Genomic DNA, 24595 nt, shown 5'->3' with positions numbered 1-24595 from the left:
AGCTGGGATAAGTTTTGAGGTTAGAGCTGGGATAAGGGTTGAGGTTAGAGCTGGGATAAGAGTTGAGGTTAGAGCTGGGATAAGGGTTGAGGTTAGAGCTGGGGTAAGTTTTGAGGTTAGAGCTGGGATAAGGCTTGAGGTTAGAACTGGGATAAGAGTTGAGGTTAGAGCTGGGGTAAGGCTTGAGGTTAGAGCTGGGGTAAGGGTTGAGGTTAGAGCTGGGATAAGAGTTGAGGTTAGAGCTGGGATAAGGGTTGAGGTTAGAGCTGGGATAAGGTTTGAGGTTAGAGCTGGGGTAAGGCTTGAGGTTAGAGCTGGGATAAGGTTTGAGGTTAGAGCTGGGATAAGGGTTGAGGTTAGAGCTGGGGTAAGGGTTGAGGTTAGAGCTGGGGTAAGGGTTGAGGTTAGAGCTGGGATAAGAGTTGAGGTTAGAGCTGGGGTAAGGGTTGAGGTTAGAGCTGGGGTAAGGCTTGAGGTTAGAGCTGGGATAAGGGTTGAGGTTAGAGCTGGGATAAGGGTTGAGGTTAGAGCTGGGGTAAGGGTTGAGGTTAGAGCTGGGGTAAGATTTGAGGTTAGAGCTGGGGTAAAGATTGAGGTTAGGGCTGGGGTAAGATTTGAGGTTAGAGCTGGGGTAAGGGTTGAGGTTAAAGCTGGGGTAAGGTTTGAGGTTAGGGCTGGAGTAAGAGTTGAGGTTAGGGCTGGTGTAAGGGTTGAGGTTAGAGCTGGGATAAGGGTTGAGGTGAGTGCTGGAGTCAGAGTTGAGGTTAGAGCTGGGGTAAGATTTGAGGTTAGAGCGGGGTAAGGTTTGAGGTTAGGGCTGGGATAAGAGTTGAGGTTAGAGCTGGGATAAGGGTTGAGGTTAGAGCTGGGATAATGGTTGAGGATAGAGCTGGGGTAAGGTTTGATGTTAGAGCTGGGATAAGGTTTGAGGTTAGGGCTGGAGTAAGATTTGAGGTTAGAGCTGGGGTAAGAGTTGAGGTTAGAGCTGGGGTAAGGGTTGAGGTTAGAGCTGGGGTAAGGTTTGAGGTTAGAGCTCGGGTAAGGGTTGAGGTTAGAGCTGCGATAAGGGTTGAGGTTAGAGCTGCGATAAGGGTTGAGGTTAGAGTTGGGGTAAGGCTTGAGGTTAGGGCTGGAGTAAGGGCTTCATGTTTATTGTTATTTGTTTCACAGTTTGAAGATGGGATCTTACCTCTTGTCTGGGGGTGGGGGTCTGGGTGGGCCTGTGGTTGGGGTTGAGGCTGGAGCTGTACTTGTAGCTGACACTACAGGTCTGGGTAGAGAAGGGCCTTGAGGCCTTGGGGCTGTAGCTGGACCTGGAGTTGGGACTGTTGAGGCTGGGGCTGTACTTGTAGCTGACACTACAGGTCTGGGTAGAGAAGGGCCTTGAGGCTTTGGGGCTGTAGCTGGACCTGGAGTTGGGACTGTTGAGGCTGTATCTGGGGCTCCAGGAGGGGTAGGGGAAGGGGTCGGACCTCCAGGAGGGGTAGGGGAAGGGATTGGACCTCCAGGAGGGGTTGGGGAAGGGATTGGACCTCCAGGAGGGGTACGGGAAGGGGTTGGACCTCCAGGGGGGGTAGGGGAAGGGGTCAGGGGGCAGGGTGAGGGGCCGTCCACCATGATGGATGACAGAGGCTGCTGGGCCATGGAGGCACGGTGCTCCTCTACCAGAGACGAGGGGATGAATGTCACACTGTGGAGTGAAAGGTGATAGAGAGAAATAAAGAGAGAGAGAAAGAAAGTGAGAGAGAGATAAAGAGAGCGAAAGAGAGAGAAAGAAAGAGAGAGAGAAAAAGAGAGAGCGAGAGAGAGAAAGGTGAGCGAGTGAGTTGATAGAGAGAGACATAGTTAATGTAGGTATGTGTCTGTGTTTGTGTCATTTAGACAAATGTCCAAAGATAGTTAAAAACTAGAAAATAACGAAGCTGTCATGAAGCTGTCATTAGAAAACATGCTGCAATGATGATGTGTTGGAGCTGTCATTAGAAAACATACTGCAATGATGATGTGTTGGAGCTGTCATTAGAAACATACTGCAATGATGATGTGTTGGAGCTGTCATTACAAACATACTGCAATGATGATGTGTTGGAGCTGTTATTAGAAAACATGCTGCAATGATGATGTGTTGGAGCTGTCATTACAAACATACTGCAATGATGATGTGTTGGAGCTGTCATTAGAAAACATACTGCAATGATGATGTGTTGGAGCTGTCATTACAAACATACTGCAATGATGATGTGTTGGAGCTGTTATTAGAAAACATGCTGCAATGATGATGTGTTGGAGCTGTCATTACAAACATACTGCAATGATGATGTGTTGGAGCTGTCATTACAAACATACTGCAATGATGATGTGTTGGAGCTGTCATTACAAACATACTGCAATGATGATGTGTTGGAGCTGTCATTACAAACATACTGCAATGGTGATGTGTTGGAGCTGTTATTACAAACATACTGCAATGATGATGTGTTGGAGCTGTTATTACAAACATACTGCAATGATGATGTGTTGGAGCTGTTATTACAAACATACTGCAATGATGATGTGTTGGAGCTGTCATTAGAAACATACTGCAATGATGATGTGTTGGAGCTGTCATTACAAACATACTGCAATGATGATGTGTTGGAGCTGTTATTACAAACATACTGCAATGATGATGTGTTGGAGCTGTCATTACAAACATACTGCAATGATGATGTGTTGGAGCTGTCATTAGAAACATACTGCAATGATGATGTGTTGGAGCTGTTATTACAAACATACTGCAATGATGATGTGTTGAATGATGATGTGTTGAATGAGGGTCAGCAGATGCCTGTGGGATTATAATACATTCAGCTATACTAATTTAATGACCACGGACAACACAGACCTGTGGGATTATAATACATTCAGCTATACTAATTTAACGACCACGGACAACACAGACCTGTGGGATTATAATACATTCAGCTATACTAATTTAACGACCACGGACAACACAGACCTGTGGGATTATAATACATTCAGCTATACTAATTTAACGACCACGGACAACACAGACCTGTGGGATTATAATACATTCAGCTATACTAACTTAACGACCACGGACAACACAGACCTGTGGGATTATAATACATTCAGCTATACTAATTTAACGACCACGGACAACACAGACCTGTGGGATTATAATACATTCAGCTATACTAATTTAACGACCACGGACAACACAGACCTGTGGGATTATAATACATTCAGCTATACTAACTTAACGACCACGGCCAACACAGACCTGTGGGATTATAATACATTCAGCTATACTAATTTAACGACCACGGACAACACAGACCTGTGTGATTATAATACATTCAGCTATACTAACTCATAACAGTAGCACTGATCAGCGGAAGGAGAATTCAAATGTACATAAAATGTAGATACTGGACATTAAAAGATACTGGATATTAAAGGATACTGGACATTAAAGGATACAGGACATTAAAGGAAACGGAACATTAAAGGACACTGGATATTAAAGGATACTGGATATTAAAGGATACTGGATATTAAAGGATACTGGATATTAAAGGATACTGGATATTAAAGGATACTGGATATTAAAGGATACTGGATATTAAAGGATCCTGGACATTAAAGGATACTGGATATTAAAGGATACTGGATATTAAAGGATACTGGATATTAAAGGATACTGGATATTAAAGGATCCTGGACATTAAAGGATCTGGAATTAAAGGATACTGGATATTAAAGGATACTGGATATTAAAGGATACTGGATATTAAAGGATACTGGATATTAAAGGACACTGGATATTAAAGGATACTGGATATTAAAGGACACTGGATATTAAAGGATACTGGATATTAAAGGATACTGGATATTAAAGGATACTGGACATTAAAGGATACTGGATATTAAAGGATACATTAAAGGATACTGGACATTAAAGGACACTGGATATTAAAGGATACTGGATATTAAAGGATACTGGACATTAAAGGATACTGGATATTAAAGGATACTGGATATTAAAGGATACGGGACATTAAAGGATACTGGATATTAAAGGATACTGGATATTAAAGGACACTGGATATTAAAGGATACTGGATATTAAAGGATACTGGACATTAAAGGATACTGGATATTAAAGGATACTGGATATTAAAGGATACGGGACATTAAAGGATACTGGATATTAAAGGATACTGGATATTAAAGGACACTGGACATTAAAGGATACTGGATATTAAAGGATACTGGATATTAAAGGATACGGGACATTAAAGGATACTGGATATTAAAGGATACTGGATATTAAAGGACACTGGATATTAAAGGACACTGGAATTAAAGGATACTGGATATTAAAGGATACTGGACATTAAAGGATACTGGATATTAAAGGATACTGGATATTAAAGGATACGGGACATTAAACTGGACATTAAAGGACACTGGATATTAAAGGATACTGGATATTAAAGGATACTGGACATTAAAGGATACTGGATATTAAAGGATACTGGATATTAAAGGATACTGGATATTAAAGGATACTGGACATTAAAGGACACTGGACATTAAAGGATACTGGATATTAAAGGATACTGGACATTAAAGGATACTGGATATTAAAGGATACTGGATATTAAAGGATACTGGATATTAAAGGATCCTGGAATTAAAGGAACTGGAATTAAAGGATACTGGATATTAAAGGACACTGGACATTAAAGGATACTGGATATTAAAGGATACTGGACATTAAAGGATACTGGATATTAAAGGACACTGGACATTAAAGGATACTGGATATTAAAGGATACTGGATATTAAAGGATACTGGATATTAAAGGATACTGGATATTAAAGGATACTGGACATTAAAGGATACTGGATATTAAAGGATACTGGATATTAAAGGATACTGGATATTAAAGGATACTGGACATTAAAGGATACTGGACATTAAAGGATACTGGATATTAAAGGATACTGGACATTAAAGGATACTGGACATTAAAGGATACTGGATATTAAAGGATACTGGATATTAAAGGATACTGGAATTAAAGGACACTGGATATTAAAGGATACTGGATATTAAAGGATACTGGATATTAAAGGACACTGGATATTAAAGGATACTGGATATTAAAGGATACTGGATATTAAAGGATACTGGATATTAAAGGATACTGGACATTAAAGGATACTGGACATTAAAGGATACTGGATATTAAAGGATACTGGATATTAAAGGACACTGGATATTAAAGGATACTGGATATTAAAGGATACTGGATATTAAAGGATACTGGATATTAAAGGATACTGGACATTAAAGTACTAGGAAAGACAGGAGAGTTTGGATTCAGAGTTGTGGTTCTGAGGGTGTGTCCTGGTCAAGTCATATCTGGACCTATAACAGAATGCCTCTGTATCACAGATCCAGGCACAGTGTTGGTCAGGTCAGGTTGGTGGTTGGTGTGAATGTTTGTATATACAGTAGCCTGTAGGTGTGTGTGTGTCGTACCTCATATCTGGCTCTGTAACAGAGTGTCTCCTCAGCAGGGCTCTACACATAGCATTGGTCAGGTTGGTGGTGGGAACTCCGTTAACAGCCAGGATAGTGTCTCCTACACCCAGCCTCCCATCCTGACTGACTGACCCTCCACGGATCACTGACCGGATCAACATCCCTGAGCCGTCCTTTATAGCACTCACTGTCATACCTGTTAACACACACACATATACCTGTAGTCACACTGCAACACACATATACCTGTAGTCACACTCCAACACACATATACCTGTAGTCACACTCCAACACACATATATCTGTAGTCACACTCCAACACACATATACCTGTAGTCACACTCCAACACACATATATCTGTAGTCACACTACAACACACATATACCTGTAGTCACACTCCAACACACATATATCTGTAGTCACACTCCAACACATATACCTGTAGTCACACTACAACACACACACATATACCTGTAGTCACACTCCAACACATATATACCTGTAGTCACACCTCAACACACATATATACCTGTAGTTACACTACAACACACATATACCTGTAGTCACACTACAACACACACATATACCTGTAGTCACACCTCAACACACACATATACCTGTAGTCACACCTCAACACACACATATACCTGTAGTCACACCTCAACACACATATACCTGTAGTCACACTCCAACACACACATATACCTGTAGTCACACTACAACACACACATATACCTGTAGTCACACTACAACACATATATACCTGTAGACACACTACAACACACATATACCTGTAGTCACACTCCAACACATATACCTGTAGTCACACTCAACACACATATACCTGTAGTCACACTACAACACACATATACCTGTAGTCACACTACAACACACATATATACCTGTAGTCACACTACAACACATATATACCTGTAGTCACACTACAACACACATATATACCTGTAGTCACACTACAACACACATATATACCTGTAGTCACACTACAACACACATATATACCTGTAGTCACACTACAACACACACATATACCTGTAGTCACACTACAACACACATATACCTGTAGACACACTCCGACACACATATACCTGTAGTCACACTCCAACACACATATACCTGTAGTCACACCTCAACACACACACATATACCTGTAGTCACACTCCAACACACATATACCTGTAGTCACACCTCAACACACACACATATACCTGTAGTCACACTCCAACACACATATACCTGTAGTCACACCTCAACACACATATACGTGTAGTCACACTACAACACACAATATACCTGTAGTCACACTACAACACACATATAACCTGTAGTCACACTCCAACACACATATACCTGTAGTCACACTACAACACACATATACCTGTAGTCACACCTCAACACACACACATATACCTGTAGTCACACTCCAACACACATATACCTGTAGTCACACCTCTCAACACACATATACCTGTAGTCACACCTCAACACACATATACCTGTAGTCACACTACAACACACATATACCTGTAGTCACACTCCAACACACATATACCTGTAGTCACACTACAACACACATATACCTGTAGTCACACTACAACACATATATACCTGTAGTCACACTCCAACACACATATACCTGTAGACACACTACAACACACATATACCTTTAGTCACACTACAACACACATATACCTGTAGACACACTACAACACACATATACCTGTAGTCACACTACAACACACATATATACCGGTAGTCACATTACTACACATATATACCTGTAGTCACACTCCAACACACATATACCTGTAGTCACACTACAACACACATATACCTGTAGTCACACTACAACACACATATATACCTGTAGTCACACTACAACACACATATACCTGTAGTCACACTACAACACACATATACCTGTAGTCACACTACAACACACATATACCTGTAGTCACACTACAACACACATATACCTGTAGTCACACTCCAACACATATATACCTGTAGTCACACTCCAACACATATACCTGTAGTCACACCTCAACACACATATACCTGTAGTCACACTCCAACACACATATACCTGTAGTCACACTACAACACACATATACCTGTAGTCACACTACAACACACATATACCTGTAGTCACACTACAACACACATATATACCTGTAGTCACACTACAACACACATATACCTGTAGTCACACTACAACACACATATACCTGTAGTCACACTACAACACACATATACCTGTAGTCACACTACAACACACATATACCTGTAGTCACACTCCAACACATATATACCTGTAGTCACACTCCAACACATATACCTGTAGTCACACCTCAACACACATATACCTGTAGTCACACTCCAACACACATATACCTGTAGTCACACTCCAACACACATATACCTGTAGTCACACTACAACACACACACATATACCTGTAGTCACACTACAACACACATATCCTGTAGTATATACCTGTAGTCGCACTACAACACACATATATACCTGTAGTCACACCTCAACACACACACATATACCTGTAGTCACACTACAACACACATATACCTGTAGTCACACTACAACACACACACATATACCTGTAGTCACACTACAACACACATATACCTGTAGTCACACTACAACACATATATACCTGTAGTCACACTACAACACACTATATACCTGTAGTCACACCTCACACACACATATATACCTGTAGTCACACTACAACACACATATACCTGTAGTCACACTCTAATAATAATCTCAATGTTTTAACACAGCAAATAACAGAGGTAATGTTCTGAGTGACCCCACAGTGGGGTTTCTCCTCCAATAACAGAGGTAATGTTCTGAGTGACCCCACAGTGGGGTTTCTCCTCCAATAACAGAGGTAATGTTCTGAGTGACCCCACAGTGGGGTTTCTCACAGAGGTAATGTTCTGAGTGACCCCACAGTGGGGTTTCTCCTCCAATAACAGAGGTAATGTTCTGAGTGACCCCACAGTGGGGTTTCTCCTCCAATAACAGAGGTAATGTTCTGAGTGACCCCACAGTGGGGTTTCTCCTCCAATAACAGAGGTAATGTTCTGAGTGACCCCAGAGTGGGGTTTCTCCTCCAATAACAGAGGTAATGTTCTGAGTGACCCCACAGTGGGGTTTCTCCTCCAATAACAGACTTAGTGTTCTGAGTGACCCCACAGTGGGGTTTCTCCTCCAATAACAGAGGTAATGTTCTGAGTGACCCCACAGTGGGGTTTCTCCTCCAATAACAGAGGTAATGTTCTGAGTGACCCCACAGTGGGGTTTCTCCTCCAATAACAGAGGTAATGTTCTGAGTGACCCCACAGTGGGGTTTCTCCTCCAATAACAGAGGTAATGTTCTGAGTGACCCCACAGTGGGGTTTCTCCTCCAATAACAGACTTAGTGTTCTGAGTGACCCCACAGTGGGGTTTCTCCTCCAATAACAGAGGTAATGTTCTGAGTGACCCCACAGTGGGGTTTCTCCTCCAATAACAGAGGTAATGTTCTGAGTGACCCCACAGTGGGGTTTCTCCTCCAATAACAGAGGTAATGTTCTGAGTGACCCCACAGTGGGGTTTCTCCTCCAATAACAGAGGTAGTGTTCTGAGTGACCCCACAGTGGGGTTTCTCCTCCAATAACAGATATGTTCTGAGTGACCCCACAGTGGGGTTTCTCCTCCAATAACAGACTATGTTCTGAGTGACCCCACAGTGGGGTTTCTCTTTATCTGATTGAATTGGGGCCAACTAGTTGTACAAGGACACACACATCCCCCATCCGTCATCGCTACACACACACACACACACACACACACACACACACACACACACACACACACACACACACACACACACACACACACGTACAGGGTGGAGGTGGGGAAACAGGTGACTGGTGGGTTAACCCCCAAAATTGAACTAATGCCAAAACTGACAGACGACAGCAGGCTAGCCTGCACACACACACACACACACACACACACACACACACACACACACACACACACACACACACACACACACACACACACACACACACACACACACACACACACACACACACACACACCTCAGTGTCACAGGTTCAAAAAGGGTGTTTGGAAGATTAAACAAACACAGCTGCACACAAACATGGCTAGAAGAGGATTGCATTGGCTGTCTAGTATTTAGCAAGGGTAGCACACGCACGCACGCACTTACGCACGCACACACACACACACACACACACGCACACACACACACACACGCACACACACACACACACACTTGCGGAGGAGTGCATTAGGACTACACACTAGTCAGGCCACATCTCCAGCAAGGGACTACACCACCACACTATGAGGGACTACACCACCACACTATGAGGGACTACACCACCACACTATGAGGGACTACACCACCACACTATGAGGGACTACACCACCACACTATGAGGGACTACACCACCACACTATGAGGGACTACACCACCACACTATGAGCGTACACAATTTGAAGGTAGATCAAAAATAAATGACTTTCAAAAAAAAGTTTTATGTGTGTTTAAAATATATAGTTTATTGATTTAAAAAAAAAAATATTTCTTCTCGCATTACATTCAAATTACAATACAATCATAGTGCATATGGGTTACAGCCACACAGACGATCACAGTTATAGACCTCTGAGAGAAACTACAGTGAGAATAACCCAGCAGAGCTGGAGAAGCAGGTACACGAACAGACAGCACTTCCCTTCACAGCAACTGTATATATATATTTATATAATCTGTAAAGATAACATAGAGTAATATAATATCACATTAACTATCATCCTTTAACTGCTTACTTTGTCTGTAGGTTTTCCTTAAGACAGACATTTTTCGACAACCCAGTTAATAAATAGACTAGTAAGAATCCACAAAGACAGAAACAAAGAAATGAAAAAGCAGTTTCACGTATTTGTGAAGAAACTGTCTCAAACGAACATGAACTGAAGTGCCATGCATTTGCCTTTATCTCTCACAAACAAAAGGAGCTATATGAAACAATACCCCATACATTCCCCAAGACAAGAAACAAAACGTCACAGACTTACACATGTTCTCACACACAGCCATCTCTTTTGTTTTAACAAACTATGTGTTAAAAACCAATGAGACATTCACATCAACGGTGTTCTCACAAATTTGTGTTCTAACAAACGATGGGTCCTAACAAAAAAAAAACACGGATTCTCACAAATTATGATTCTCACAAATCTCTCACAACTTTCTCACGTGTGTTCTCACAAAAAGGTGAGTTCACAAAAAAAACACATGTTCAAACAAAACTGACAAAGCATACCATACACAGTACAGTAAGAAATATAAATATAGTTATAAATGTAGAGCTTTATCTCTTTGGTGTAATTTTGAACATCTAATGTTGGTAAGGTGTCAGGCAAGGTAATAATTATAAACACACTTTAGTGCTAAAATAACAACAAAATGCTCACAACATTCTGTAGTCCCAATGGATCAAAATCATTTCGCAAAGCAGTCTAGGTCTGAATGATCAAACAAAGTAAAGTAGCCAAACTAGACTGAAAAAGTAAGTCTACATTCAAAAATGGATTCCACAGTCTGGAAACTAACTTCTCTAAAGTGACAAATAACCAAATCAATAACATGAATATAATCCTACCATGTTGCTGACAAACCTAGAGATAAACTCTTTATGTATTGCTCCTGAAAGACAGTGTTGTTGTCACTGGCCTTCCTGTCATTAAAGTGACGATGACAAAGTGATGTAATTGGGGCGGCAGGGTAGCCTACTGGTTAGAGGAGGCAGGTAGCCTACTGGTTAGAGGAGGCAGGTAGCCTAGTGGTTAGAGGAGGCAGGTAGCCTAGTGGTTAGAGGAGGCAGGTAGCCTACTGGTTAGAGGAGGCAGGTAGCCTACTGGTTAGAGGAGGCAGGTAGCCTACTGGTTAGAGGAGGCAGGTAGCCTACTGGTTAGAGGAGGCAGGTAGCCTACTGGTTAGAGGAGGCAGGTAGCCTACTGGTTAGAGGAGGCAGGTAGCCTAGTGGTTAGAGGAGGCAGGTAGCCTACTGGTTAGAGGAGGCAGGTAGCCTACTGGTTAGAGGAGGCAGGTAGCCTACTGGTTAGAGGAGGCAGGTAGCCTACTGGTTAGAGGAGGCAGGTAGCCTACTGGTTAGAGGAGGCAGGTAGCCTACTGGTTAGAGGAGGCAGGTAGCCTAGTGGTTAGAGGAGGCAGGTAGCCTACTGGTTAGAGGAGGCAGGTAGCCTACTGGTTAGAGGAGGCAGGTAGCCTACTGGTTAGAGGAGGCAGGTAGCCTACTGGTTAGAGGAGGCAGGTAGCCTACTGGTTAGAGGAGGCAGGTAGCCTACTGGTTAGAGGAGGCAGGTAGCCTACTGGTTAGAGGAGGCAGGTAGCCTACTGGTTAGAGGAGGCAGGTAGCCTACTGGTTAGAGGAGGCAGGTAGCCTAGTGGTTAGAGGAGGCAGGTAGCCTACTGGTTAGAGGAGGCAGGTAGCCTACTGGTTAGAGGAGGCAGGTAGCCTAGTGGTTAGAGGAGGCAGGTAGCCTACTGGTTAGAGGAGGCAGGTAGCCTACTGGTTAGAGGAGGCAGGTAGCCTACTGGTTAGAGGAGGCAGGTAGCCTACTGGTTAGAGGAGGCAGGTAGCCTACTGGTTAGAGGAGGCAGGTAGCCTACTGGTTAGAGGAGGCAGGTAGCCTACTGGTTAGAGGAGGCAGGTAGCCTACTGGTTAGAGGAGGCAGGTAGCCTACTGGTTAGAGGAGGCAGGTAGCCTACTGGTTAGAGGAGGCAGGTAGCCTACTGGTTAGAGGAGGCAGGTAGCCTACTGGTTAGAGGAGGCAGGTAGCCTACTGGTTAGAGGAGGCAGGTAGCCTACTGGTTAGAGGAGGCAGGTAGCCTAGTGGTTAGAGGAGGCAGGTAGCCTACTGGTTAGAGGAGGCAGGTAGCCTACTGGTTAGAGGAGGCAGGTAGCCTACTGGTTAGAGGAGGCAGGTAGCCTACTGGTTAGAGGAGGCAGGTAGCCTACTGGTTAGAGGAGGCAGGTAGCCTACTGGTTAGAGGAGGCAGGTAGCCTACTGGTTAGAGGAGGCAGGTAGCCTACTGGTTAGAGGAGGCAGGTAGCCTACTGGTTAGAGGAGGCAGGTAGCCTACTGGTTAGAGGAGGCAGGTAGCCTACTGGTTAGAGGAGGCAGGTAGCCTACTGGTTAGAGGAGGCAGGTAGCCTACTGGTTAGAGGAGGCAGGTAGCCTACTGGTTAGAGGAGGCAGGTAGCCTACTGGTTAGAGGAGGCAGGTAGCCTACTGGTTAGAGGAGGCAGGTAGCCTACTGGTTAGAGGAGGCAGGTAGCCTACTGGTTAGAGGAGGCAGGTAGCCTACTGGTTAGAGGAGGCAGGTAGCCTACTGGTTAGAGGAGGCAGGTAGCCTACTGGTTAGAGGAGGCAGGTAGCCTACTGGTTAGAGGAGGCAGGTAGCCTACTGGTTAGAGGAGGCAGGTAGCCTAGTGGTTAGAGGAGGCAGGTAGCCTACTGGTTAGAGGAGGCAGGTAGCCTACTGGTTAGAGGAGGCAGGTAGCCTACTGGTTAGAGGAGGCAGGTAGCCTAGTGGTTAGAGGAGGCAGGTAGCCTACTGGTTAGAGGAGGCAGGTAGCCTACTGGTTAGAGGAGGCAGGTAGCCTACTGGTTAGAGGAGGCAGGTAGCCTACTGGTTAGAGGAGGCAGGTAGCCTACTGGTTAGAGGAGGCAGGTAGCCTACTGGTTAGAGGAGGCAGGTAGCCTACTGGTTAGAGGGTAGGCAGGTAGCCTACTGGTTAGAGGAGGCAGGTAGCCTACTGGTTAGAGGAGGCAGGTAGCCTACTGGTTAGAGGAGGCAGGTAGCCTACTGGTTAGAGGAGGCAGGTAGCCTACTGGTTAGAGGAGGCAGGTAGCCTACTGGTTAGAGGAGGCAGGTAGCCTACTGGTTAGAGGAGGCAGGTAGCCTACTGGTTAGAGGAGGCAGGTAGTCTACTGGTTAGAGGAGGCAGGTAGGCTACTGGTTAGAGGAGGCAGGTAGCCTACTGGTTAGAGGAGGCAGGTAGCCTACTGGTTAGAGGAGGCAGGTAGCCTACTGGTTAGAGGAGGCAGGTAGCCTACTGGTTAGTGCGTTGGGCCAGTAACCACAAAGGTTGCTGGATTGAATCCCCGAGCTAACAAGGTAAAAATCTGTCGTTCTGCCCCTGAACAAGGCAGTTAACCCACTGTTCCCTGGTAGCCTAGTTAAATAAAGGTTATGTTTAAAAAAACTAAAGAGGTCCACTGTCTCTTTCACAGTCATCAACATGGGTTTTCTTAATAACAGAGGTCCACTGTCTCTTTCACAGTCATCAACATGGGTTTTCTTAACAGAGGTCCACTGTCTCTTTCACAGTCATCAACATGGGTTTTCTTAATAACAGAGGTCCACTGTCTCTTTCACAGTCATCAACATGGGTTTTCTTAATAACAGAGGTCCACTGTCTCTTTCACAGTCATCAACATGGGTTTTCTTAATAACAGAGGTCCACTGTCTCTTTCACAGTCATCAACATGGGTTTTCTTAACAGAGGTCCACTGTCTCTTTCACAGTCATCAACATGGGTTTTCTTAACAGAGGTCCACTGTCTCTTTCACAGTCATCGACATGGGTTTTCTTAACAGAGGTCCACTGTCTCTTTCACAGTCATCAACATGGGTTTTCTTAACAGAGGTCCACTGTCTCTTTCACAGTCATCAACATGGGTTTTCTTAACAGAGGTCCACTGTCTCTTTCACAGTCATCGACATGGGTTTTCTTAACAGAGGTCCACTGTCTCTTTCACAGTCATCGACATGGGTTTTCTTAATAACAGAGGTCCACTGTCTCTTTCACAGTCATCAACATGGGTTTTCTTAACAGAGGTCCACTGTCTCTTTCACAGTCATCGACATGGGTTTTCTTAACAGATGTCCACTGTCTCTTTCACAGTCATCAACATGGGTTTTCTTAACAGAGGTCCACTGTCTCTTTCACAGTCATCGACATGGGTTTTCAATGGTGCCAGTAATAAAAAGTGCTAGTCAACTTTCTTCCTCTCTGTTCTTTCTCTCTCTCTTACCTTTTCAATTTGGTTGAATTCAATACGACTTTATAAATGAAATAAGCCTTTACAGATATTCCCTTATGAAACACCACTATTCACCTCAACTCCTGAAAAAATCTTTGACTTCCCTCGATTATCAGCTTCTCCTCCTCTCCGCCCAGTATCGCCGTGCCGACGATGTACACACACAGACACCCCGCCACAATGAAAAACACTGATAACATACCAAGGCTACGGTTGCCCCTGACAACAGTGATTGTCCTCTCAAAATGGCTGCCGAAAGAAGGGTGCGGGGCCAGGAGCTTATCGCCGTCCTCCATGTTGCTGCTGGAACAATGACGCGGAGATTTCTCGTCCTGAGGAAGATAAAAGTAAATAAGGGATAAATCAATCAATGAATGGAAGGATGGATGAACTGATGGATGAACTGGAGAAAACGAAGCATTAACGGATGAATGAAGGTAGCAGGCCTACAAGCTGTTTAGAATAGTTAGGGACCAGTGATGCATTATGGGTGGAGGACAGGGTATACTGATCCTCTACTAATGTAAAAATGAAAGAAGCTAAGTACACATGTTATTACACTCCAATGAGACTCCATAGAATGAAAACAGACATTTCTCCTAACTGTAAAAGATGTACCTCTGAAAGTGGAACCTATATGCATGTATTTTGGAGCTGTAGAGAGATTGCCAGATTTTGGCAATCTATATATACTGCTGCACAGAAAATACTAGATGTACAGTTTGATATGACCCCATGTATCTATCTTCTTAAGGCCCAGCAGGACTTTGTTCTTGATCCTGACAGAGAACATTTGCTAGAAATGTATTCTTCTATTGTGGGTCTCTCTACATTTAAAATGTGGATTGACCAGATGGTTGACTTTCTCCCTCTTGAAAAGCTCACTTATGACCTCCGCAAGAGACAGCCCAAGTTTGATAGACTCTGGTCTCCAGTACTCAACTATATTTCATATTGGACAGAGTGAATGGGGTGATTAGGGAAATGAGCAATACATGTTGTGTAAGGTGCTGTAAAATCTAAAAACGAATTATTTGCTCGTCATCTCAGCTAAGGCTGGGAATAGCTAATAAGAACCCTGATAGTGCTGCTACAAGGTTTTATATATATATATTTATTTTTTAATAATTATTCTTTAGATTATATAAAAAATAAAATTATTAATGTTAGTTTTTTATTTTATTATTATTTATTTTTGTATTATTTTTTATTAGAATTTTTTTAGTCTGTCACATCTGTGAATGTGGAATGTGTTTTGTTGGTTGATTGAAAAACCAGAAAACTTAATAAAACTTTAAATTGAAGAAAATAAAGAATAGTTAGGACACCAAGAGAGCTTCTGTATTTAGAACAGGTGTTTCTGGGTTGTATTTAGAACAGGTGTTTCTGGGTTGTATTTAGAACAGGTGTTTCTGGGTTGTATTTAGAACAGGTGTTTCTGGGTTGTATTTAGAACAGGTGTTTCTGGGTTGTATTTAGAACAGGTGTTTCTGGGTTGTATTTAGAACAGGTGTTTCTGGGTTGTATTTAGAACAGGTGTTTCTGGGTTGTATTTAGAACAGGTGTATGACAGCAGGTTCCCATAATAAACACTGGGAACCTTAACGCTTGACTGAAGCAGTGGCTGATTCAGTGTCATTTAAGAGAAGTTCGAAAATAAAAACCTGCTGAGTGATTTAATGTCGGACAGTGAATGATTGTAACATCCTCACAATGAAGAAGACACTAGGCACTAGCACTTTCTCTGAGCCTCGCCCAATGACTGTCACGTCTGATTTGGACTGGCTGATGGGCGGAATCAAGTGCAGGAGACAGAGGTGCTGGAAGTGAGTGTCTTTTAATAATCCTTACTCACACAAACGCCGAAAAGCACAGGGCGCTATACAAAGTTCACGTATTTGTTAACTGCGCCCGTAAAGCACAAAATATAATTCCAAGGCAAGGAGCGCAGCCTGGTAAATCCCTCTACAAAAAACTGTCGATAACACAACGTGGACAATAAACAATCCCGCACAAAATCCCAACTGAAAACACACATTAAATAAGCCCCCACTAATGACATGCACAAAACAGGTGCGGAACAGACAGACAAAACTAAATGACACAGAAACAACGATCGGTGGCAGCTAATAGGCCGGCGACAACGACCGCCGAGCGCCGCCCGACCGAGGAGGAGCGCCACTTTCGTTGGATTCTGTGACAGTACCCCTCCCCTGACTGGAGCCGCACGCCGACGCCGGCCTCGGGGACGGCCCGGAGGGCGAGGCGCCGGCCGATCCGGTTGGTGACGGTGGAAGTCCAGCAGCATAGAGGGGTCCAGAACGTCCGCCGCCGGAACCCAGCACCTCTCCTCCGGACCGTACCCCTCCCAGTCCACGAGGTACTGCAGGCCCCCTACCCGACGTCGGGAGTCCAGGATGGCTCGGACTGTGTACGCCGGGCTCCCCCCGATGTCCAGGGGGGGCGGGGGGGCCTCCAGCACCTCACTGTCCTGCAGCGGACCAGCTACCACCGGCCTGAGGAGAGACACATGAAACGAGGGGTTAATGCGGTAATACGAAGGAAGTTGTAACCTGTAACACACCTCGTTTATCCTCCTCAGGACTTTAAACGGCCCCACAAACCGCGGACCCAGCTTCCGGCAGGGCAGGCGGAGAGGCATGTTCCGGGTCGAGAGCCAGACTCTATCCCCCGAATTAAACACGGGGGCGTCACTGCGGTGGCGGTCAGCGCTCTCCTTGTGTCGTTCGCTCGCCCTCCTTAAACATTCCTGGACCGCGTTCCAGGTCTCCTGAGAGCGCTTGACCCATGCCTCCACCGCAGGAGCCTCTGTCTGGCTCTGTTGCCATGGCACCAGGACCGGCTGATACCCCAGCACCACCTGGAAGGGTGACAGATTAGTGGAGGAGTGGCGCTGAGAGTTCTGGGCCATCTCGGCCCATGGCACGAACTGCGCCCACTCCCCTGGCCGGTCCTGGCAATACGACCGCAGGAACCTGCCCACATCCTGGTTGATGCGCTCTACCTGCCCATTACTCTCGGGGTGGAACCCCGAGGTCAGGCTGACCGAGACCCCCAGCCTCTCCATAAACGATTTCCATACCCTGGACGTAAACTGGGGACCCCGATCAGATACGATGTCCTCGGGCACCCCATAGTGCCGGAAGACGTGGGTGAACAGGGCCTCCGCGGTCTGCAGGGCCGTAGGAAGACCGGGCAAAGGGAGCAGACGGCAGGACTTAGAGAACCTGTCCACAACGACCAGGATCGCCGTGTTCCCCTGAGACGGCGGGAGATCCGTAAGGAAATCCACCGAGAGGTGAGTCCAGGGCCGCTGTGGAACGGGGAGGGGCTGTAATTTCCCTCGAGGTAGGTGCCTAGGAGCCTTACACTGAGCGCATACTGAACAGGACGAGACATAACGCCGGACATCCTCAGCCAAGGTGGGCCACCAGTACCTCCCCTTCAGGCCCCGCACTGTCCGTTCCACCCCAGGACGACCCGAGGAGGGTAGAGTATGGGACCATCGGATCAGTCGATCGCGAACACCAAGCGGAACGTATTTCAGGCCCACGGGACACTGCGGTGGAGTGGGTTCTGACCGACCCGCCCGCTCGATGTCCGCATCCACCTCCCATACCACCGGTGCCACCAGACAGGAGGCGGGGAGTATGGGAGTGGGATCGATGGTCCGCTCCTCGGTGTCGTAGAGACGCGACAGTGCGTCAGCCTTCCGGTTCCGGGAACCAGGAATGTACGAGAGAGTGAAGTTAAACCTCGTAAAAAACATGGCCCACCTCGCCTGACGGGGATTAAGCCTCCTCGCTGCCCGAATATACTCCAGGTTACGGTGGTCGGTCCAGATGAGAAAAGGGTGACGTGCCCCCTCAAGCCAATGTCTCCACACCGTCAAAGCCCTGACCACGGCTAACAGCTCCCGGTCCCCCACATCATAGTTGCGCTCCGCCGGGCTCAGCTTCTTAGAAAAGAACGCGCATGGGCGGAGCTTCGGAGGAACGCCCGAACGCTGCGACAGCACAGCTCCTACCCCAGCCTCGGACGCGTCCACCTCCACTATGAATGGCAAAGAGGGGTCCGGATGCGCCAGGACAGGTGCATTGGTAAACAGAACCTTCAGACGATGGAAGGCTCTGTCCGCCTCTGCTGACCATCGTAGCCGCACCGCCCCCCCCTTCATCAGTGAGGTAATGGGAGCTGCTACCTGGCCAAAACCCCGGATAAACCTCCGATAATAATTAGCGAACCCCAAGAACCGCTGCACCTCCTTCACAGTGGCTGGGGTTGGCCAATTACGCACAGCCGTCACGCGGTCACACTCCACCTCCACCCCCGAGGTGGAAATGCGATATCCTAGAAATGAGACGGCTCTTTTGAAGAACTCACATTTCTCAGCCTTGACGTATAGGTTATGCTCCAGCAGCCGCCCAAGCACTTTACGCACCAGGGACACATGCTCGGCCCGTGTGGCGGAGCAGATCAGGATGTCATCGATGTACACCACCACACCCTGCCCGAGCATGTCCCTAAGGACCTCGTCCACAAAGGATTGGAAGACACCGGGAGCATTCTTTAACCCATACGGCATGACGAGGTACTCATAATGGCCCGATGTGGTACTAAATGCGGTTTTCCATTTGTCTCCATCTCGGATACGCACCAAGTTATACGCACTCCTGAGATCCAATTTCGTGAAGAAGCGCGCCCCGTGAAATGACTCCACTGCCGTAGCAATGAGAGGTAGCGGGTAACTGAAACCCACTGTGATAGCATTTAGACCTCTATAGTCAATGCACGGGCGCAGACCTCCCTCCTTCTTCTTCACGAAAAAGAAGCTTGAGGAGACGGGGGATTTAGAGGGCCGAATGTATCCCTGTCTCAAGGACTCAGCGACGTATGTATCCATAGCCACTGTCTCCTCCTGAGACAGAGGATACACGTGACTCCTAGGAAGAACCGCGTCAGCCTGGAGGTTTATCGCACAATCCCCTCGTCGATGGGGTGGTAATAGAGTCGCCTTCGTCTTACTGAAGGCGATAGCCAAATCGGCATACTCTGAGGGAATGTGCACGGTGGAGACTTGGTCTGGACTCTCCACCGTAGTCGCACCGATGGAAACTCCTATGCACCTACCTGAGCACTCCCTCGACCACCCCGTCAGAGCCCTCTGCCCCCACGAAATCTGGGGGTTGTGTGTGGCTAGCCAGGGGATTCCCAGTACCACTGGGAACGCTGGGGAGTCAATGATGAACAGGCTGATACGCTCCACATGACCCCCCCACGTCTGCATAACCAGTGGCACGGTGACCTCCCCTACTTGGCCTGACCCTAGCGGTCGACTATCTAGGGCGTGCACGGGGAAGGGGTGGTCCAGCTGAACCCGGGGAATCCCTAACCTCTTAGCTAACCCATGGTCCATAAAACTCCCAGCTGCACCTGAATCGACTAGCGCCTTATACTGGAAGTGAGGGGAAAAATTAGGAAAACAAACGGAGGTGTACAAGTGGTCGACAGGGGGCTCTGGGTGTGGCTGGTGCGGACTCACCTGGGGGGTCGAAGCAGTGCTCTGCCTGCCCTCCGAACTCCCGGAGGGACCTCTCCAGCACCGGTCCACAATGTGTCCTCTGCGTCCACATCGGGTGCAGGAGAGACCCCCCCTCCAGTCCTCCTCGATGCAGCCCCCCCTATCTCCATGGGCTGTGGAGCGGGAGGACTGGTAGGCGGAACGAACAGGCCCCGACTGGAACGTCCCCGGGCAGCCAGCAGGTTGTCCAATCTAATGGACAAATCCACCAGTTGGTCCAGAGTGGAGGTGTTGTCCCTACATGCCAGCTCCCGGCAGACGTCCTCGCGAAGGCTGCACCTATAGTGGTCTATCAGGGCCCGCTCGTTCCACCCCGATCCAGCGGCGAGAGTCCGGAATTCCAACGCGAAATCCTGAGCGGTCCTCATCTCCTGTCTCAAATGGAATAGTAGCTCACCCACCGCCCTGCCCTCCGGGGATGATCGAAAACCGCCCGGAAGCGGCGGGTGAACTCAGGGTAGTCACCCCGGGCCGAGTCTGGACCATCCCAGACCGCATTGGCCCATTCCAGGGCTCGACCCGTGAGACACGAGACGAGGACGCTCACCCTCTCTTCGTCGGAGGGAGGCGGACGGTCGCCAGGTACAGTTCCAGTTGGAGGAGGAACCCCTTGCACCCAGCGGCCGTCCCATCGAACTCCCTGGGAGGTGAAATCCGGATCCCGCTGGCACCCGCTTCAGTGGATGTGGGTAGGGGCGCAGGGTGAGGGACCGGAGCTGGTCCTGCTGGGGAGGCACCTCTCTCCCATCTCTCCAACCGGGCCAACACCTGATCCATGGCCAAGCCTAGGCGGTGGAGGAGGCCGGCATGTTGGGAGACCTGCTCAGCCATGGATGGCGCTTCTGCTCCTGCTGACTCCATAAGTTTTGGTGCGGGATTCTGTCACGTCTGATTTGGACTGGCTGATGGGTGGAATCAAGTGCAGGAGACAGAGGTGCTGGAAGTGAGTGTCTTTTAATAATCCTTACTCACACAAACGCCGAAAAGCACAGGGCGCTATACTAAGTTCACGTATTTGTTAACTGCGCCCGTAAAGCACAAAATATAATTCCAAGGCAAGGAGCGCAGCCTGGTAAATCCCTCTACAAAAAACTGTCGATAACACAACGTGGACAATAAACAATCCCGCACAAAATCCCAACTGAAAACACACATTAAATAAGCCCCCACTAATGACATGCACAAAACAGGTGCGGAACAGACAGACAAAACTAAACGACACAGAAACAACGATCGGTGGCAGTTAATAGGCCGGCGACGACGACCGCCGAGCGCCGCCCGACCGAGGAGGGGCGCCAATTTCGTTGGATCCTGTGACAATGACACTGATCCAGCTGGCCCAATGACTCTAAACACAAGAAATAAACTAGCACTTTCTCTGAGCCTCGCCCAATGACACTGATCCAGCTGGCCCAATGACACTGATCCAGCTGGCCAAATGACTCTAAACACGCGAAATAAACAAGCACTTTCTCTGAGCCTCGCCCAATGACACTGATCCAGCTGGCCCAATGACACTGATCCAGCTGGCCCAATGACACTGATCTAGCTGGCCCAATGACTCTAAACACGAGAAATAAACTAGCACTTTCTCTGAGCTTTGCCCAATGACACTGATCCAGCTGGCCCAATGACACTGATCCAGCTGGCCTATGACACTGATCCAGCTGGCCAAATGACTCTAGACATGAGAAATAAACTAGCACTTTCTCTGAACCTCGCCCAATGACACTGATCCAGCTGGCCCAATGACACTGATCCAGCTGGCCCAATGACTCTAAACACGGGAAATAAACTAACACTTTCTCTGAGCCTCACTGACAGTGACATATCTACATGTCAGTACGATACAGGAACCTATAGAGGGAACAGTGATGTATCTACAGGTCAGTATGATACAGGAACCTATAGAGGGAACAGTGACATATCTACATGTCAGTACGATACAGGAACCTATAGAGGGAACAGTGATGTATCTACAGGTCAGTATGATACAGGAACCTATAGAGGGAACAGTGATGTATCTACAGGTCAGTATGATACAGGAACCTATAGAGGAACAGTGATGTATCTACAGGTCAGTATGATACAGGAACCTATAGAGGAACAGTGATGTATCTACAGGTCAGTATGATACAGGAACCTATAGAGGGAACAGTGATGTATCTACAGGTCAGTATGATACAGGAACCTATAGAGGGAACAGTGATGTATCTACAGGTCAGTATGATACAGGAACCTATAGAGGGAACAGTGATGTATCTACAGGTCAGTATGATACAGGAACCTATAGAGAGAACAGTGATGTATCTACAGGTCAGTATGATACAGGAACCTATAGAGGGAACAGTGATGTATCTACAGGTCAGTATGATACAGGAACCTATAGAGAGAACAGTGATGTATCTACAGGTCAGTATGATACAGGAACCTATAGAGGGAACAGTGATGTATCTACAGGTCAGTATGATACAGGAACCTATAGAGGGAACAGTGATGTATCTACAGGTCAGTATGATACAGGAACCTATAGAGGGAACAGTGATGTATCTACAGGTCAGTATGATACAGGAACCTATAGAGGGAACAGTGATGTATCTACAGGTCAGTATGATACAGGAACCTATAGAGGGAACAGTGATGTATCTACAGGTCAGTATGATACAGGAACCTATAGAGGGAACAGTGATGTATCTACAGGTCAGTATGATACAGGAACCTATAGAGGGAACAGTGATGTATCTACAGGTCAGTATGATACAGGAACCTATAGAGGGAACAGTGATGTATCTACAGGTCAGTATGATACAGGAACCTATAGAGGGAACAGTGATGTATCTACAGGTCAGTATGATACAGGAACCTATAGAGGGAACAGTGATGTATCTACAGGTCAGTATGATACAGGAACCTATAGAGGGAACAGTGATGTATCTACAGGTCAGTATGATACAGGAACCTATAGAGGGAACAGTGATGTATCTACAGGTCAGTATGATACAGGAACCTATAGAGGGAACAGTGATGTATCTACAGGTCAGTATGATACAGGAACCTATAGAGGGAACAGTGATGTATCTACAGGTCAGTATGATACAGGAACCTATAGAGGGAACAGTGATGTATCTACAGGTCAGTATGATACAGGAACCTATAGAGGGAACAGTGATGTATCTACAGGTCAGTATGATACAGGAACCTATAGAGGGAACAGTGATGTATCTACAGGTCAGTATGATACAGGAACCTATAGAGGGAACAGTGATGTATCTACAGGTCAGTATGATACAGGAACCTATAGAGGGAACAGTGATGTATCTACAGGTCAGTATGATACAGGAACCTATAGAGGGAACAGTGATGTATCTACAGGTCAGTATGATACAGGAACCTATAGAGGGAACAGTGATGTATCTACAGGTCAGTATGATACAGGAACCTATAGAGGGAACAGTGATGTATCTACAGGTCAGTATGATACAGGAACCTATAGAGGGAACAGTGATGTATCTACAGGTCAGTATGATACAGGAACCTATAGAGGGAACAGTGATGTATCTACAGGTCAGTATGATACAGGAACCTATAGAGGGAACAGTGATGTATCTACAGGTCAGTATGATACAGGAACCTATAGAGGGAACAGTGATGTATCTACAGGTCAGTATGATACAGGAACCTATAGAGGGAACAGTGATGTATCTACAGGTCAGTATGATACAGGAACCTATAGAGGGAACAGTGATGTATCTACAGGTCAGTATGATACAGGAACCTATAGAGGGAACAGTGATGTATCTACAGGTCAGTATGATACAGGAACCTATAGAGGACGGAGACACGGTCGATGTACGGCCTGGGCGTGAGCACGGTCAGTATGATACAGGAACCTATAGAGGGAACAGTGATGTATCTACAGGTCAGTATGATACAGGAACCTATAGAGGGAACAGTGATGTATCTACAGGTCAGTATGATACAGGAACCTATAGAGGGAACAGTGATGTATCTACAGGTCAGTATGATACAGGAACCTATAGAGGGAACAGTGATGTATCTACAGGTCAGTATGATACAGGAACCTATAGAGGGAACAGTGATGTATCTACAGGTCAGTATGATACAGGAACCTATAGAGGGAACAGTGATGTATCTACAGGTCAGTATGATACAGGAACCTATAGAGGGAACAGTGATGTATCTACAGGTCAGTATGATACAGGAACCTATAGAGGGAAC

The 24595-nt window shown here is 46.3% G+C and overlaps 1 protein-coding gene across 1 annotated transcript in view; it reads right to left on the bottom strand.

The window, feature by feature from the left end:
• Positions 1 to 24595, bottom strand: part of LOC106595071 (multiple PDZ domain protein) — a 134612-nt gene that overhangs the window by 62261 nt on the left and 47756 nt on the right. The window contains exons 17-20 of the mRNA XM_082978287.1: positions 14957 to 15086; positions 5555 to 5753; positions 1190 to 1690; positions 1 to 770 (exon numbers count right to left, since the gene is read on the bottom strand). The exon at positions 1 to 770 is cut by the window's left edge and continues 232 nt beyond it. Of these exons, the coding sequence (XP_082834413.1) occupies positions 1 to 770; positions 1190 to 1690; positions 5555 to 5753; positions 14957 to 15086 (1600 nt within the window). The remainder of the gene's footprint in view (positions 771 to 1189; positions 1691 to 5554; positions 5754 to 14956; positions 15087 to 24595) is intronic.

This window comes from Salmo salar, chromosome 08, assembly GCF_965601325.2.
Source record: "Salmo salar chromosome 08, fSalSal1, whole genome shotgun sequence".
In the NCBI taxonomy this organism is placed as follows: Eukaryota; Metazoa; Chordata; class Actinopteri; order Salmoniformes; family Salmonidae; genus Salmo; species Salmo salar.
This window is presented reverse-complemented; position numbering and strand designations above follow the sequence as displayed.